We start from the raw sequence: 18,197 nt of genomic DNA, 5'->3' as shown, positions 1-18,197 counted from the left end.
TCTGCAGCAAAGGAAATTCAGGTTAGATATTAGGAAAATCTTTCTAGCTGTAAGGGTAGTTAAACTCTGGAATAGGTGTCTAAAGGAGGTTGTGGAATCCCCATCACTAGAGGTTTTTAAGAACAAGTTAGACAAAATCTATCAGAGACAGTCTAGGTTTTCTTCGCCCTGCCTTAGCACAGGGGGCTGAACTTGATGACTTCACACTGTCCCTTTCAGCCCTACATTTCTATGATTCTAAATGCAGAAGTGAGCAAATAAGATATTATATTACTATAGATACTTATCTTACCCAAAAATCTTTTAGGATGACACTGCATCTTTAGATTGCTCTCAGCACAATTTACACTGGGACTGGTTTTACATGTTAGAGGCTGTGTGAGAGCAGGATCAGGAATGGTTGCTCTTACAATGAAGCAGGGCAAAAAGCACACTGGGTTGGAGATTTGAGGGGACACATCTGTCCAGGCTGTACCCTGGGTAATGCCACAATAGTACAATACAGCATGAATCCACTAAAGGGCATCTCATGAGGTGCCCCTCCTACTTGCATAATCTCTAACTGCAGATCGGACTGCAATTTAAGAAAGGAAATTTTTTCCAATGTTGACAGAGTATTGTGAATCTTAATTCTTAGCTGCCTCCCAGCACACGTTGCCATGAAGAATCTCAAACATATCTTGTCAAGACAAACTTATCCGCCCTCATTTCCCATTTTCTTCTAGTTAGAAACCACCTTCTCAAACTATGCACTAGCTAGAGGATAATGCAGAATCTCCTAGTTGCCTCCCTTCCAATAGTATCACACTGGTGGGAAGCCAGGCCCAGTCCCAACCCCTGGATGCTGGGAAACGGACAGATGCTGCATGAAGCTCCTTAGCGGATGAGACTGATACTAATTGTCAGGAGTGCAGCTTCACATATAACATCTGCTGGAAAGTAAGGGTGCTCTCCCACCTTCTACACCTTCCTGACTTTCAAGGGGGGGATCGAGATCTACTACTTTGTCCCATCTTGTTTCCTGACTGCAGCACAGTCCTCTACACCTCTCCCAGCCTCTATTTTTCCATTTCAGGAGGTCATGATACCAGAGAGAATGATGCAGAACATTTTCCAGAAGAGTTTGGTCAAATTTTTTAATTCTTTCAGTTATGTTCATGCCTCATTTGTGTTTGTTTCAAACATTTGATTAACCCAAATTACTAGTACAAATGTGCACAGAAAGGAGATTTCTGAATGAATCAGTATGCATGTTGGAAGAGCACAACTATCATTGCAATGCGAAAACCCCAATTCCAGTAAGCACAAATATTCTAAAAATCTGGATTATGCAGTTGTTAAATCTGTGAAATAAAAAGTTTGAAATTATAAATCAAATAAAAAGATTGGGACTTGATCTGCTCAATCTTCTTATTGCTAAATATGATTGAGTTCAAACAGGCTATTTCTTGTGTGTTACTCCCTCAGCTCTAGTTCTGAACAGCAGCAATGAAAACAGCCAGTCTTACAAGTTTCCCAGAAGCACTGTGAAATTGACAAGAGCTGTGGCACCAGAGCTGTCCTGCATTCTGAAAGACAACACTGCATTGGGCAATACTGAGAAGTTAGATGTGCAGCCACAGAAACAAGAAGGAGATTAGGCACCCACCCTGCTTTTGTGAGGAAAAACAGCCTGGGTGCCATCAGTGAGTGGATTTTCATGCCACAGGTTTGTATTTGTTACAACTGTGCTTTTTAAACTTATCACATGAGACAGAATCCAGTAAAAAGATTTATCACAACTGAATCTGGGCTCAAGTTCCTAAACGTCATATCATTGTGAATGAAAAGCAGGCCACATGTTTATAAATGCTGGCGCAATGAAATGGAGCATACAAACTTAGTAAAAAAAAATCATTTATTGCACTTAGTAATCTCAAATGGTCACTAACATCACAAAATTAACAGTTATGTTCCAAGGTTGTAAGAGTACTGATACCACAAGTACAAAATATTCATCCATATAGTCAAGTATCATCCATTTAGTGTACATACTCAGAGTGTTCTTTTAGTAAATTCTGCTAAGAGACAGTTGTGTGTGTTAAACGAGAATGAATTATAAATGTCAACTCACATGACAAAAACTAGACAAAACAAAAAAGCAGCCCTCTACCCCTCATTGTTTCCAATACAGGTACAAGGACATACATACAATTTAGTTTTGGGGAGAAAAAGTTTCCATTCCACTCTACCTTCACTTGGGTTGTACCATTACACAACATACACTGAAGTCACTATTTACAGTTCCACATAACCTGGAGTTCTAGTAGGAGTAATTTTTGCTTTGTGACTTCATTTGATATGCCTGCATAGAGATGACCAAACCAAATCATTTACAAAGTTGTTTTAGACATTTATACTTGACCATAAAGAATATTTAACAGTCTAATTCATATAAGAAATTCTCCAGCTTGATCCTTTCTTAACGGGTTCTTTTCCTCTTAGGGCGTGGAAGATCTGACAAAAAGAGATACAAGAGGTTCAACAGCCTGTCAGATGACTGATTTTATAAATAAGAAAGTCAAATAAAAGCTACAGCATACAATTTTATTCAAAATATTAGAGACAGTGTAGCCCTTCAAGTATCAACTAGCACTACAGGATCAGATTACTGTACTTTAAAGTTTATTCAGATATATAAATACCTTGCAAGCTCTCTGCACATGAACTCCCAATGACCTCAATCTAAATTTCACACATGAAGTGCTTAAAAGACTGGATCCCAAATGTTTCATGTCTCAATTGATTGCATATTTATCTGTAACAAGTCAGTTTACCACTGGCATTATCCAAAAAAAAAAAAAAAAAGCTGTCCTCCATTTCCTCCTGATTTAGACATACAAAACTGCTCTTTTAATCCACATGACCATTTAAAGGGGATATTAGTAACTCACCTGAATTGCAGTGAATTGCATTACTACAGTTTAGATTTGAAGTCAATAAACTAAACACTAAAAGTTCGCTACAATTACATTTTTAATGAGGTCTTCAGACGAAATAGTCTCTCCTCAGCTCTATGAAAATTCCTTGCCCTTTAAAAAGGCAAGTACATACATGCTCCCTCTCTATTAATCTATTTTAATATGGTTTCTATAATGCTTACCCCACAAGAGCTTTACCCCACATGTGGCACTAGTTAAAGCCTGTCAATAAATTATCCATCACCTTTCCTACTTAGCCTCAGTTTCACCTTAGCCTTTCATATTAATAGTTAGATTCACTGGTCTGTTAAGTCCACTTTGCACAGTGTACAAGGTACAAAGTGATCTTAATGTGGCTGGAGATAACCAATTTCTCCTCTACTCCTGGCACACCTACCCACCACACCCTAGACATGTTGGAGTAGGATGGCAAGTACTGCTGCTATACTCCGTCCTCCACAGGCATGAAGGAGCAGCTCTAACTTGCACTGGGTGGCACAGAATCAGGGAGCTCCCACCATTTCCAGACAGCCCACAGTTCCACCAGGACTGAGCTCTGCATGGGCACAGTGGAAAATCTGTCCTGGAAGCTTCTGATCACTGGTCAACTCAGTGAAAATAGAGATTTTAGTAATGCCCTAAGTGCAGCTGCAGTTTCCATGGATCAACTCCAGTGGAAGTTCTCTACTCTAAAGTTGTCTTTTATTTTTAAGCAAAAGCTATGTTCTCCTTAATGACACAAACAGATGAAAGATATCAAAATCTTCTTCCTTCTTTTCCATTACTAATGGAATCATATCCCAACCTTGCCATGCAGTCTCTAACATTGCAGAAAAAGTCCTTGCTCCATGTATATAGGGTTGGCTCTTGATCCTTGGTTTGGCTGAGGGAGGATTGCCTCTTTATGTCCTCTGACTGAGAGGCTAGCCAGGGCTAGTTTGACCTCCATTGCAAGTTAGTCCAGAGACACTTCCACCATGGATCTTTTTAGCAACTGGGAGAACACTTGAAAGAGGTTTTATTCTCCCTTTTAATAAATATAAGAATTTTAAGTTCACCTACACCATTTGCCAAGAATAAATATCCTCCTTTTAACTGAGGGCAATCTTTTCTCTGGCTGCACTATATTAGGAACAACATGGGAAAAGATGCATATGGCATTACAAGACTTTTAAATGATTATTCATGTGCTTGCAGGGTGCTTGCTAAAGCCTTGTGCTATTTTATGGAAATAAACTTGCAGGTTTAGAAATAGTCCAGCTGTGACAAGACTGGAAAACCAGAACTGCAATAGTTATAATACAGTAGGTAGTGTTCTTAATGACACGTTCTTTACTTTGAAAACCACAAATATATTCGCAAAAAGAAACACTAGAAAGTAATTAGTTACAATAAACATGTCTCAAATTTGTAAGGACTGCAGTCATACCTTCTTCACTGGAATTCTCTTCTTCTGTGATTACAGGCATCCTACGATTTCGAGTAACAACTTCCTTCTTTATTGCTTGTATCCTATCTACAAAGAAATATTCAGGGGGAAATTGCCACCAGTTATTAAAGTCTCTGCATCTCAGGTACAAACAATCCAGACAAATTGCTTACTTGCTCTTGATTAGAAAAGCAGACATCAGTTGCTACTGAGTTTTTAGCACCTTCACAGAACCTTAATTGGGCTCTTGAGCAATAACTGGTAATATAAACATAAGATACTAAACAAAGACTCCAAAAAGATGAATGCAGGGTTAGTTAACATTAGCCAGAGAGATTACAGGGAATAAAGAGGTTTTGCAGATAAAGTGCTACAGATCCATCAGACCAAATAAAAGCACGGGAATGAAATTCATAAATAAAATGGCTGGAATACTTCAGTTTTTCAACACTGTCTTAAGAAAATAAGGTCAGACACCTAATGAAACCCTGGAGGAATACTTGGAGGAATGTACGAAAATACTTGGAAAATATGACTACATAAAAGTGAGCTGATCCAAATGATATACATCTTAGGATGCTGTGACAAAGTTCCTCCTCTACTTTGGTGGGTCCTGCGCTTATTGGCAGATTTGCTCACCTCAGTGATCTTTCCCTCAGTCTGGGTCAAGTCCTCCTGTGTCTGATCAGGAGTTGGGAGGTTTGGGGGGAACCCGGGCCCGCCCTCTACTCCAGGTTCCAGCCCAGAGCCCTGTGGACTGCAGCTGTCTATTGTGCCTCCTGTAACAGCTGCATGACAGCTACAACTCCCTGGGCTACTTTCCCATGGCCTCCTCCAAACACCTTCTTTATCCTCACCACAGGACCTTCCTCCTGGTGTCTGATAATGCTTGTACTCCTTAGTCCTCCAGCAGCACACCCTCTCACTCTCAGCTCCTTGTGCCTCTTGCTCCCAGCTCCTCACATGCACTTCCTCTCCTCTGGCTCCCCCCTGCCTGACTGGAGTGAGCTCCTTTTTAAATCTGGGTGCCCTGATTAGCCTGCCTTGATTGGCTGCAGGTGTTCTAATCAGCCTGTCTGCCTTAATTGGTTCTAGCAGGTTCCTGATTACTCTAGTGCAGCCCCTGCTCTGGTCACTCAGGGAACAGAAAACTACTCATCCAGTGACCAGTATATTTGCCCTCTACCAGACTCCTGTACCCCACTGATTTAGGTCTGTCACAGTGCTCAGTGAATTAATGTACTGACCTACTGAATTATTTTTGCAATGTAGGAAGATAAGCCAATGCCAGACTGGATCAGATAGTCCAGTATCTTGTCTTTTACAGTGGCAGGTACTAGATGCTTCAGAGGAAGGTGTAAGAATCCTGCAGTTGGCAGAACTGGGGTTATCTGGTTCCCATACTTGACCTTTCCTTGATCTCTACTACAGCAGAACCTCAGAGTTACAAACTGACCTGTGTTAAACAAATTACTAAAAAATTAAGGGAAAGCAGCATTCTTCATCTGCATAGTATAATTTCAAAGCTGTATTAAGTCAACGGTCAGTTGTAAATATAACAGAATTAAAAAAAAACAACCCATTTGATGCAATGTTTTCAGTCCTATTCAAAAACAATGCATTGGATGCCAACAGTGTCACCTGAACTGAAAATTGACTGAAGTACCATTAATGAGGGCAAAAATAAATGGCACTATATTTCAGATGGTAGCGGGACGCATCTGGTGAAGTACTCAAGACATCTGTATTATTAACTAACCTTCTTAAGTGTCTTCATTAATAAGGTTAAAAAGCAGATAAATACTGAATTCTTAAATGGAGGATATGCATTCAAGAACACAACAGGAACAAAAACAGAAGATAGCTCCAGGTAGCCTAGCCCAAAATCCACAGAAAATAGAAACAAAAGCAGAAAAATCAGGCTATCAACATTCATAAACTGCTCCTACTTTCATGAAGGCCAATCCTTGCCCAAAAGAAGAGAAAGAACAGCTTGTAGTCTGCCTTTGTCATTTAACTCACCGGTGAGTGTAGATAAAAAAAAGCAGAATTCTACCCTAGTTACTGGCAGTAAAGAAATGTTTGGGGGGAGAATTACCAAGAGCAGAGATAAGAGTTCACTTTAGCTTAGCCACAGCTCTTTCCACCCGCTGAGGGAGAGAAGACAATTGAGCAAGATCAGACAAATCAGGTGATAAGAACTATAACCAACTGCCTTGCCTGACAAAGAGGAGAGAAGAGTTCCTTAGCATCTCCACTCACTGATATAATGAAGAATTACCTTTGGTTTCCAATGAGTTTCCCTTCTGTGTCAACTGTGACCTCTCTCTGCTTCTTTTACACCTGGGACTTTTCACTTTTCCCTGATCAGACCCAGATTCAGAAGATTCTAGTTTAACTTGACGGTGTCTTCTTGATTTAGAGGCCTAAAATCCAAACAAATCCATTAAGCAACAGAAAGGAATCTAATTACTACATACACACAATAGTGATACACTCAGCAAGTAACTGAATCTTGTTAGGGAAGTAAGACCAGTTAAGATATCTTTCTGTCACCACCATCATGCCAGTGATCACAGTCTACTTAACACAGCGGTTCTCAACCAAGGGTTCGGGAGCTCCTGGGGGGCCGCAAGTAGGTCTCGGGGGTCCACCAAAATAGAGAGGAGGACCAGCATTAAACTCACTGGGGCGCAAGGCAGAAAGGTGAATCTCAAGCCCTGCTGCTGGGGGCTGAAGCCCAAGCCCCTCCTCCTGGGCTGAAGCCAAAGCCTGAACAACTTAGCTTCATGGAGCCCCCTTTGGTATGGGGTCCTAGGCAATTGCTCTGCTTGCTACCTCCTAAAGCCAGCCCTTAATCTACTGAAAAACAGTTGTTAGGGCACGGGTGAGACATGGAATTTTTATAGCCGGGGGAGGAGAGGAGTGGCTCAGAAGGAAAAAGGTTGAGAACCCCTGGTTTAACAAACAGGACAATAATGACAGTAAGTGTCCATAGTAGTTAAGGAGTGGGCACTCAACTCTTTAAGGCACTTTTGAAAATCCCACCTCCTAAAGTGTTACCATTTCAGACTAACAGTGCTTATTTGACATTCAAATAATGAACACATTGTGAGACTTATTTTCAAGAACACAAAGAATGTCCGCGTGCTACATCAGCCTTGATTTTTTTATAGTTATTTTTAAGCAATAAGTAGCTAATGTTAAAAACATTTCTTGTGTAACAAAGACAGATTACCAAGACCAAATAGGGTTTTTACTGTCCAGCTTTGGGCTCCATTCTTCTCTTAGTTGCTTGGGAAAGCAACATCACTACATTTTCAAAGTTTTACTACTGCATATTCAAAACACTACTAAAATCACAATATAAATCTGTGCATCCACATTCCCCAACTTAGGAGAGAAAAATGTTTAAGTGTGGATCTACTATAAAAAACAACCCAATGGAGATCAGGGGATTTCATGTTCATTGGTTCAATGACTAATCAGATCTAGGTTCCATTTTCAAAAAGTGACTTCAGAGCTTAAGTCCAATTAACTTTTTAAAACTCCCAAGACTTTGAAAATTAAAAGCATTTAGCAGCCTAAATTCTAAAGTCACTTTTGAAAATTTTACCTCATTTCATTTGACAGGTGAAAGTATGGGAGTTTTTTTGCTTTGTTTTTAACTGCCATAATAGACATTGTCGTTCACCCTGGGATTGGAAAGTCACGGCAGCTTTCTGAAAAAGTGTGTACAAAATTCTGTTCTCAGTTATCTGTGTAACTCCACTGAAAAAAGGGGTATGCACAGATATTAAATGAAGGCCAATAAGTCCCGACATAAGGAACTTTACTAATAGTTACGTCACATGCCAGACTAGAATCCACCTCACTCTCTGAACATCTGTATTGCTTCTGCAAAGCTAATTGGAGTAGTAAAAACTTGTTTTTGTTGCCAATAAGGTGGGTAAGACTGAATGCCCAATGGAAGCAGGGCTTGAAGCAGATGGTGCCATTTTGATAAATCACTTTTCTGATCATATTACAATTTAAGTCATGCAAGTGTTTTTGGAAAGTAATGACTAACAATTCCCTAACAAATACACCTATTTATTTACTTACCATGGCAACTGCATTATAGGACTTGTATTTGATTTTAGCCAGTGCATTTGCTCTTTCAGAACCCTGTAAAGAAACAAGGAAAAGGTCAGAAAAAAACAGCTAAAAGTTAGTTTCCAGCATATCCACTTAATTTTCTTCTGAGCTCATTTTTATTTGCAACCAGAGAGCTTTTCACCCACATCTCAAAGTGCTTTATTAAATTGGGGAATCATCATCCCTGTTTTATATATATAAACTAAGTACAGCTAGCAAGACATGCCCAAGGGGCCACTACATGTCTAAGGGATCACCACAAGTCCAAGACCCCAGATCTCCTCTCTCCCATACCCTTGTCCCATCCTCTGAACCATGCCAACTATGGTCTTTATAGGTCTGCTTGCATTCATACAAAAATACTCTTAGTATTTTTCAAGCATTTGAGCAAGGGCCACAGAGCTTTGCTGCTATGTCTTAGCTGTCCATTGATCTTGTCCTTCCTTATGATCAATTACAAAAATCAGAAATAAAATGCAAGACAGACTCACTTTGCTCAAAGAACCTAACATCTTAAAACAACTAGAGGATGAAGATAAATGAGGCAGCGATCCCTTCTGTGAATGTACAACCTGTTTATAAGACTCACTCGCTATGTCTCCATAGTGGAGTTGGGCATGGGGGAAGAGAATAAATCTCAATATTTACAGTATGCAACTTGATGGAATATAAAAGTGTACTAAGGAGGCAGTTTCCACATTACCTGATATAATATTCAGTGAAAGGGCAATATTAAAATTAAAAAACAACTGCTTGAGAGTCGTCGTAGAAGATATATCTTGCAAACTGTGTCATTTGTAGAGAGCTAAGTGTGTAAAGTAAGTGCTGCTAAAAAAGAGTCCTTATTTCAGTAAAAGAAACGATCAGATTTCCAGAGTAAAGCGACTGTGATTTTGGTTTTCCTAGGTTTCCACAGTGCAGAAAAATCATACATGCGAATAGTTACCTTTCTATGAAATGTAACTTTTTCTGGGGTTCAACCCAGCAGTTATTTAAACAAAAAGCAGCATTATGAAACAGTTTATTTTAAAAATTGAATACAGCACTCAGTTGAAACTACAGAAGAACCAAAAAAGTATTTGGCCAGAATAGTAAGGATCAAACCCCTACTTATGTGGAGAATGGCCATGGCATTCTTCATGAAAAGTGTTCAGGACCACTCAAGTTGTGACCTGTGTCCACCACTGACAGAGAACAACATACCTGCTAAAGAACACCAACACTTCTTCCTCCAGAACTCTGGAATTTGAAGGTCTCTCATGTTAGTACTGGCCAGGCTTGACCTGACCACTGCATAGCTTCCTGACTTGATCACAGATTGACATGCTCTGACTGCAGATTAGGTTGTCCAACAACATTAAGATATTACACAGTAAACTTTTCTTACTTCTGAGTCTTGAGAAGTCCCTCCTTCCTTTCTGTCAGTCATTTCTTCACTATCTTTAGCCTTTGAGGAGGATTTCTGAAAAAGTATAGATATTTAAAACTCATTCAGGACTTGAACAAGACAACTTTACCACGCACATTTTCAAGTATAACAATTTCTATTTGTCAACATTTAAAAATTTAAAAGATCAATTTAATTTAGGAAAGTAACCACATTCTCCCTTCTACCTCAGTCTAGTATCTTTTTAATTACTAGTACCATGGCCCTTGCATGACTTCAAAGTAAGTGTGTGTAGCACATTTAACATTTACATTACAAGATTGCTTTAAGTAGAGATCTATGCATTCATGCACCACTAATCCTTCAAACTTCCATAGAGGCAATGTGTACACATTATGTATCTGGTGTTTCACTCATTACAAATCTTTTAAGACAAAGCTTTCATTTTATCATTTGAAAAATATATTCAGAGGCCTTCACACATTTAATACATTCTACGTACTCATGATGACCTGCACTGCCACAGCACAATAGAGACTATCGCCTACCATTTTGTTCTGTTGCCATTGCTGATATTCCAAAATTGCATTCTTAATATTAATTACAAATTCATCCTTTATCAAGTTCAGAGCCTTGTCCGGCTGGGATTTGTCAATCGAGATCAAACACTTCATTTTCTGATAGTGGTCATGAACATTCATCATTTCCTGAAGTAAAAAATGTTAAAAGCGTTAAAAAAGATGTAGCAACAAATAAAGAATATAAACTCCTGATTAAATATGGACATTGTGCATATTTTTTAAAATTACAGTATATTGAACTAGCAAGTGTTTTATAAAGGAGGTTGTTAAAATTAGCTGATCACTGTCAGTAGTAGCAAGTCACAAGACTGTATTAAAATCTAGTATCAAGGTCCCACCAGCTTAGTGGAGAAGCGGAGGAAGACGGACTGTGCACTATGAAAGAAACTTAGTAAGAAACCTCAGTGGTACCAAGTGATTATTTTCAGGCAGAGATTTCATCCTCAACTGTTTGAGGCATTTTAAAGTTTCCCCCCATTTCATTGTTAATGATTTCAGTGGCAGTGGAGGACAACACCACCTCCACTTGTATGCAGTCAGTTGTTGAATCAGGGCAAACACAAATGTCAAAATTTAAATTAAAATATTGTCTTTTGCAGTGTACTTCCACCACCCACTGTCTGAGAGTTGCCTATTTGGATTGGAAGGGAATAGTCTTCTTATCGTGTCTGTGAAGCACTTTGCACACTTTCGGTATTATATAAATATCGTAGTCCTTCCATGAAAATAGATGCAGTGTTTCAGAACAGATGGTAAAACTGTTGGTCCACATAACTGCCCTCATTTCTGTAACAGAACTTTTATGAGGACCAGATTATACAATTAGATAAATTATATTTGACAATAATGATAATTATTTTGTAGCATAAAAGTTACTGTACCTCCAACACATCACTAGTGATGAGCCTGGTTACTCGGTTACTTAGCTCCTTAAATTCCTCTTTAAGTTGAGTTTCCCGAATCTTTTTCTTAGTTCTGAAGGACAGCTGTATAAAGATGGGTATATTTCGAAATAGACAGTAAAAGAAATGTTTATAACTAAGAAAATTCTCACCTTGACAGTCAAAAATGAAAGATGCTGAAAGGCATGGATCTAGAAAACAAGGTGATCCTGACGTTCAGTTGTATAGATTTATTTTCAGGCATTTAGTCTCACAGCAGTGATTTAATAGCTTTTGTGAAACATTTGTTTTTAAAAAAAGATGTTCCTTCACTGTTATCAGAAATTCAAGCCACCACCAAAAAATTAGAAAAATTGAATGTTAATTTCTACAGATTAAAAGCCATCATAAATCATAAAGCTGTCAAAGCAATATTTTTTCAAATAACTGCTAGTTTTTTAAAGCAGAACATTAGATGTAATCTGAATCCATCATAACTACATTTTAAATCCAACAACCTCTATCGCGAGTCATCTATGTAAAGTACCTATTGCACTTTGGGGTATTGTAAAAAAGTAACTGCAAACCAAGTGCACTGGTGCTGCTCAACTCTCTCCATTTATTATTGTTAACTAAATATTGTACAACAATTAGAAGACAGACAGGGATTTTCTAAAGAAAGTAAGTTCTTTGTGCCATAACTCACTAGTCTGGGCATTGCCGTAAAGTGAAATGCTTTGTCTAGTCTCAGCTTCCTAAATATGTATGCTGCATCATAATGCTGGGCATTTATCAGATCCAGTTGAAATCTCTGAATTTCAAGCCATTCCTTGAGTGCAACTCTGATCTGCAATAGAAAAGAGGAATCTATTTTACTGATACATATTTCCTTGAACAGTGATTATGGATTTTAGCTGACCAGTGGAATAAAGTCATAGCATACTACAAACTAGAGCAGGGGTAGGCAACCTATGGCACATGTGCCGAAGGCAGCATGCGAGCTGATTTTCAGTGGCACTCACACTGCCGGGTCTTGGCCACCGGTCTGGGGGCTCTGCATTTTAATTAAATTTTAAATGAAGCTTCTTAAACATTTTTAAAACCTTATTTACCTTATATACAACAACAGTTTAGTTATATATTATAGACTTATAGAGAGAGACCTTCTAAAAGCGTTAAAATGAATTACTGGCAGGCGAAACCTTAAATTAGAGTGAATAAATGAAGACTCGGCACACCACGTCTGAAAGGTTGCTGACCCCTGAACTAGAGACATGCTTGTATAGGGTGTATATGACAGAAGTGACCTCAAAACCACCAAAAAGATGCAGTAACAGATTCTAATAGTAACAAGTCATTCATGTAATTGCTGTATTTAGTATTCTAGGTTTAGCCACCTGTTTTGACAACAAATACAAAGATGCCAACCTTGCTCTGACTTTTAGGGATGTTTATATAAAAAAGTTAAGGAGCAATTAGAAAGGTTACTTGGACCAGTGAAAAGTATCAAAGGCGCAAAGCCAAATACAGACAGGAGGTATGAGTAGCAGCCTACCAAGTTCACGGTCCATTTTGGTCAATTTCAAGGTCATAGGATTTTAAAAATTGTAAATTTCATGATTACATGTATTTAAATCTAAAATTTCACAGTGTTGTAATTTTAAGGTTATTATAAGGGAGGTTGCGGTACTGCTACTCTTACTTCAGTGCTGCCTTCACAGTTGAGCAGCTGGAGCCCAGCTCTGAAGGCAGAGCCACCACCAGCAGCAGCGCAGAAGTAAGAGAAGCATGGTACGGTATGCTGCCCAACTCTGAAGACAGCACAGAAGGGGGGCCACACCATGACCCCCTAAAATAACCATGTGACCCCCGCAACTCCCTTTAGGGTCAGGACTCCCAATCTGAGAAACACTGAGCTCCCACGTGAAATCTGTATAGTATAGGGCAAAGGCACACAAAGCCCAGATTTCACAGTCCATGATGCATTTTTCATGGCCGTGAATTTGGTATGGCCCTAGGTATGGGGTAGTGCCTTGAACGCTTGAGGTGCATTTTAGATCACTATGTGCGATGGATATGTCCATGGGAAAAAGTTCATAGTATGCATAATTTTCACCCTTTTATGACAGTTTAAATTGCTTTACATTCATTTTTATAGTCTATTTTGAACTTCTGAAACCATTTTCAATTTTTTGGTGTATTTGGCTATTTTTAATCACCCATATCAGCCATTTTGATTGACAATGGCAGCTGGTGAACTTTGGGGCAAGTGGATCATGGCAAAAAAATAAAAAATAAGATCATGGATGCTTTCCCCCCAAAATTTTCCTAGGCAGGGGGCCAGAGACCATGCGCACATGTACAGGGCTCCATGCCTTCGCATAGCCATGACATCTCCCTCTGGTGAAACCAGAACCTCTCCTCCTCCTCACCTCTCTCCCCAGGAAACCAGGAACTCTCCTCACTTTCCTCCCTTTCTATGATCAAGTGGGACCTTGCCCACCCCACCTTCCCAATAGGGAAAAGGGGAGGATTGGCCCTAGGAAAGCGACCTCCTATGCCACCTAGGGCTCTTAATTACCTTGACCATTCCTTGGCCTGGACCTCATTCCAGGATGATCCTCCTCCTCTATTGTGTTCCCTCTCTCCTCCTCTTCCCCCACTGCCTGAACCAAGAGTCTGACAGGAAGCAATCTAGGAATTTGGAATGGTATTGGGGCACTGGTTTCCCCACCCTCACCACAGGCAGCTCATTGCTCTCTAAATGCCCTGTGGACAGTGCTGATGCATTCTAAAAAGTACCTACAGTGCATTAACACAGTGCAGCAGGGTTGAGAAGAGACAATTAGAGAGCAACACACAGCATGTGGCTTGGGCTGTGAATCAGGCACCAAACGCCATTTAAAATTGCCACAGCTTTCTCCTACCAGACTTTCACTGCACAATCTGAACACATGCCACAGCGGCAGTGAAGAACACCCTGCACAGCCACAGCACTACTTGCTGTGTTCATCAGACCTGAGTGGTAGTGACTGATTCAAAAGCATAGATTTAAGACCTGAATTCATAATTAAAATGTAAAAACTGGGAGGATTATTGAAAATTAGGGAGGACTGGCATCTCTCTGAATAGGAGCGAGCAACACTTCTCTGAAAGAGCAAAAGGCTAAGATTCTTAGGTGGCTGAAACACTGTTTAGCTATGAGTGTGCAGACTCAAGTTCATGGGTTTTTTTAAATTCCATTCTAAAGGTGTAGTTTTATCAACACTACAATATTTTACTGAAGTACTTTTCCCTCCCTATCTATTCTGTTAACCTTCCACTTTCTCCAGTTGATCGCAACTTCTTAGGATCACTGCTAAAACATATGATGGTGGCAGCCATTTGAGTTTTAAATACCTGTAAAGTTATTACAGCTTTCACCAGATCTCAATTGAATTACCTGACTTGTCTGAAGTTAAAGCATGCACTGTAACAGCATTAGTAATTTATTTCAACCAGTGAAGTGCCGCTTTGGGCCCAAAACTTGCAAAGACTTACACATGCACATATTTTTACTCATAAGTAGTCTAATTATACCTTTCCTTACACTGCATTTCCGACACCACCTTTACATTTTGTTTCTTCTCCAAAATCTCTCTGATACTTCCACACTATTTCAATTTGTCTCAATAGTCTCTGCCTCTCAGCCCACATACACACTTCCTTTCAACACAGCAAATGGAAATTTTATGAACACTTAAATGTCAGGGAATAAACCTACTAGTTAAAGACTAATCTCAAAGATGCCTCTCCCCCCAAGCTCCTTCCTTGTGTTCTGATCTCCTAAGGTGAGAAGTTAATTCAAACACTCCTCAAAGCTGTAAAGAGAACAAAGTAAGGATTCTTACCTAAGTGCCATTATTTTAACCTGCTTAGGAACTCCAGCTAGGTGTATGAAAGATGTAAAGTCTTCCCTCTACCCTGAGAGGGAGAGAAAACATTTTCCTCTTGTTTTCCTCTCCTACCCAGAGGATCCTGGCTGTGAAGATGACTCCTGCTACTTTACCCCTCAGCTCCTGATGGTGCAAAAAGGATGCATCTACTCTACACCTCCCACATCATCTCTTTTTAGGTCCCCCTTTCTAAGGAATAGCTTGAGAACATGTATCTATATTGCTTATACCTTTCAGGAGAAACTGCAATTAAAGTCATAATTTGCCTGCTGTATATATGGTTCTGAAGAGTAACAAACGAAAACTGATGAAACTTTGGTCAGTTTTCACTTTGCTACGTGTTGGGGAAAAGGCAAGCACCAATAGCTCTCTGCAGCACTAGGGAAAGACTGCTGATCAGTTTACTCTCAGCTCACATTTGGAAGCTTAGAAACTTTAATTTATTATTTTTTAAACAAAGGAGAGTTTCCTATAGGCACAGGCAAATGATATTTTAAGTTCTGAAAAATACCAGGACTTCAGTTAATTTAGCCAGTGTTTAGGCTCTAAGACTTTAATGATGTTCAAAAAGGGCAGTTTTCTTAGAGGGCCCATTTCTTCCAAAATACTCATGTTTTTATTCATAAAAAAGAAGTAAAAGTCTCTTCAAGTTGTGGTAGAAAAACATGCAATAAATCTTAATACAGTCATAAAAGTCCAATATTCTTTTGAGAATAAATCCTCAAAAAGCCTTACCTTTTGTTTTGGCTTACAGAGTTGTGTACTATACAATCCATACAGAAGATACAGGGCACCAACACGAATCTGGAAAGTGTAAGGAGGCAAGAAGTATCGCCATGCCAGATCCAACGCCTTCTGCGTAAACTTATTCTTCTCTAAAGGCCTTGTTTGGCCACTAAATAAACAAACAAACAGATAAAAAGCAAATAATTATAAGTACAGTTTTTAAAACCCATTAATACATTTAAAACTTATGCTAGACTAAGGTCTGATTATAACTGACAAATCTTCAAGGGAGGGAAGCGGAGGAGGGGTGCCAGGCCTCTCACGGGGGGCGAGGGGGGAAGGGATTCCGAGTCTCTCACGAGAGGGAGGGGGAGGGGAGGGGAAGGGGTGCCAGGTCTCTCACGAGGGGGAGGGGTGCGGGGGGGTGCCAGTCTCGCTCGAGCAGCGCGAGGACGATGCCGGACCCCACACGGGGCAGACGGGGGAGGCTGCTGGGTATCTCACGAGGGGAAGGGGTTCCGAGTCTCTCCCGAGAGGGAGGGGGAGGGGAGGGGAAGGGGTTCCGGGTCTCTCACGAGGGGGAGGGGTGCCGGGTCTCTCACGAGGGGGAGGGGAAGGGGAGGGGTGCCAGGTCTCTCACGAGGGGGAGGGGTGCGGGGGGTTGCCAGTCTCGCCCGAGCAGCGCGGGCACGATGCCGGACCCCTCACGGGGCAGAGGGGGGACGCTGCCGGGTCTCTCACGAGGGGGAGGGGAGGGGAAGGGGTGCCGGGTCTCTCACGAGGGGTGCCGGGTCTCTCACGAGGGGGAGGGGAGGGGAAGGGGTGCCGGGTCTCTCACGAGGGGGGGTGCGGGGGGGTGCCAGTCTCGCCCGAGCAGCGCGGGCACGATGCCGGACCCCTCACGGGGCAGAGGGGGGAGGCTGCCGGGTATCTCACTGGAAGATGGTGTGGAAGCGGCGGTCCCGCCACAGGCCGGCAAACACCTCGAAGCGGACATTATCCGTCTCCTGGAAGCTGCTCAGCAGCGCCTCGCAGTCCGTCTGCAGCCCCGAGACGCAGCTCATCCCGCCGCCGGGCCGCTCCCCCGGGCAGGCCTAGGCAGAGCAAGACCACCAGCACCCATTGCGCATGCGCACAGCGCCAGCCACAAGACCCAACGCTAAACCGCGCTCCCTCAAGCAGCAGCACAACCAGGACCCACTGCGCATGCGCCTATTCAGTTCCCCCGCCCCCCCCCACTTCGCCGCGCCTGCGTCGATTTCCGGCACCTCTGACCCATCAACCCCCCCTCGACACAGCCACGCCTCCTCCCCGTGCCCCTAGCTTAACCAAGGCGCACGCGCGCATGTTCAACTTTCACCGACTGTTGTTCAGCTTCTCTAGCCGCCTTGTGGGGGAGGGGAGTGTTCCTCCTGCCCTTCCAGTGGGGCGGGGCCAGGTCTGAGTCAGGGGAGGGCAGTTAGGGGAGCCTGCCCCACCTAAGTGATGGCAGTAATGTGGGGGCTGGGCTAAGTGAGCCCCCCCATGAACAAACAAAACAAAGGGCAGCCCCATACACTGGCACCTGGCCAGTGCCCAGGCAGGGAGGGAGTGCCACTCAACCACCTGCCACAGAGCCCACATGGGGCCTAAGAGCCCTGCCTAGGCAGGAGCCCTGCTTTAATGGCTAGGCCATGCCCCCACCCTATGCTGGGGCACAGTTATAGACCTGAATTTCATGGGTTAGATGTTAGGCTGGCCACTGATCACATCTAACCAGAAGATTTATAGGTTCTTGTCCAATTCAGACTACAGGGTCTGAAAACTCAGAGAGTTCTATATGGGGAGAGGGCTCTCTGGGCTCTTGGCAAAAACACACTGAGGACAGTACCAAATTGATAAAAGCTTTATTGAGATTAACAGAAGAATAATAAATGCTATGAAACTTCTGACTGCAAAACAATAAAAGAATTCCAGAACTGGTGGTAACATTCCTATTATACGTCCCCCAAGCTAACATACACCCTTCTTTGAGGACCTGGTTATAGGAAGTGACGGACCAGCCTCTTTCCTGGCATGTCCGATAACACCATGGTTCTGGCTTTCCCAGGAGTTAGGAATGTTGAGTGATTATACTGTACTGCACAAGCTGAGCTGATAGCATGATAGAAGATAGAATGAT

At 41.6% G+C, this 18,197-nt stretch overlaps 1 protein-coding gene across 1 annotated transcript; it reads right to left on the bottom strand.

Moving 5' to 3' along the window:
* Positions 1-1,878: 1,878 nt before the first annotated feature.
* SNAPC1 (small nuclear RNA activating complex polypeptide 1) lies at positions 1,879-17,250 on the bottom strand. The gene is made up of 10 exons (XM_030558531.1): positions 16,973-17,250; positions 16,046-16,205; positions 12,082-12,222; positions 11,376-11,480; positions 10,462-10,620; positions 9,914-9,988; positions 8,494-8,556; positions 6,671-6,815; positions 4,390-4,476; positions 1,879-2,496 (listed from the first exon to the last, which is right to left on the bottom strand). The coding sequence occupies exons 1-10, from the start codon at positions 17,098-17,100 to the stop codon at positions 2,462-2,464; spliced, it is 1,098 nt and encodes a 365-aa protein (XP_030414391.1). The 5' UTR covers positions 17,101-17,250; the 3' UTR covers positions 1,879-2,461.
* Positions 17,251-18,197: the final 947 nt, after the last annotated feature.

The sequence above is a fragment of the Gopherus evgoodei genome, chromosome 4, assembly GCF_007399415.2.
Source record: "Gopherus evgoodei ecotype Sinaloan lineage chromosome 4, rGopEvg1_v1.p, whole genome shotgun sequence".
NCBI lineage: Eukaryota > Metazoa > Chordata > Testudines > Testudinidae > Gopherus > Gopherus evgoodei.
The sequence above is the reverse complement of the archived record's forward strand: the minus strand, read 5'-3'. Positions and strand labels throughout refer to the sequence as shown.

What these genes read in the sequence shown, in the direction of transcription:
- SNAPC1 (XM_030558531.1), bottom strand. Translation starts at nt 17,100, where the DNA reads ATGAGCTGCGTCTCGGGGCTGCAGACGGACTGCGAGGCGCTGCTGAGC. An exon ending in AAACTCATTGGAAACCAAAG is followed by an intron (nt 4,477 to 6,670) that starts GTAATTCTTCAT and finishes ATTTCTTTGTAG; the next exon opens with ATAGGATACAAGCAATAAAG. An exon ending in AGAGAATTCCAGTGAAGAAG is followed by an intron (nt 2,497 to 4,389) that starts GTATGACTGCAG and finishes TCTTTTTGTCAG; the next exon opens with ATCTTCCACGCCCTAAGAGG.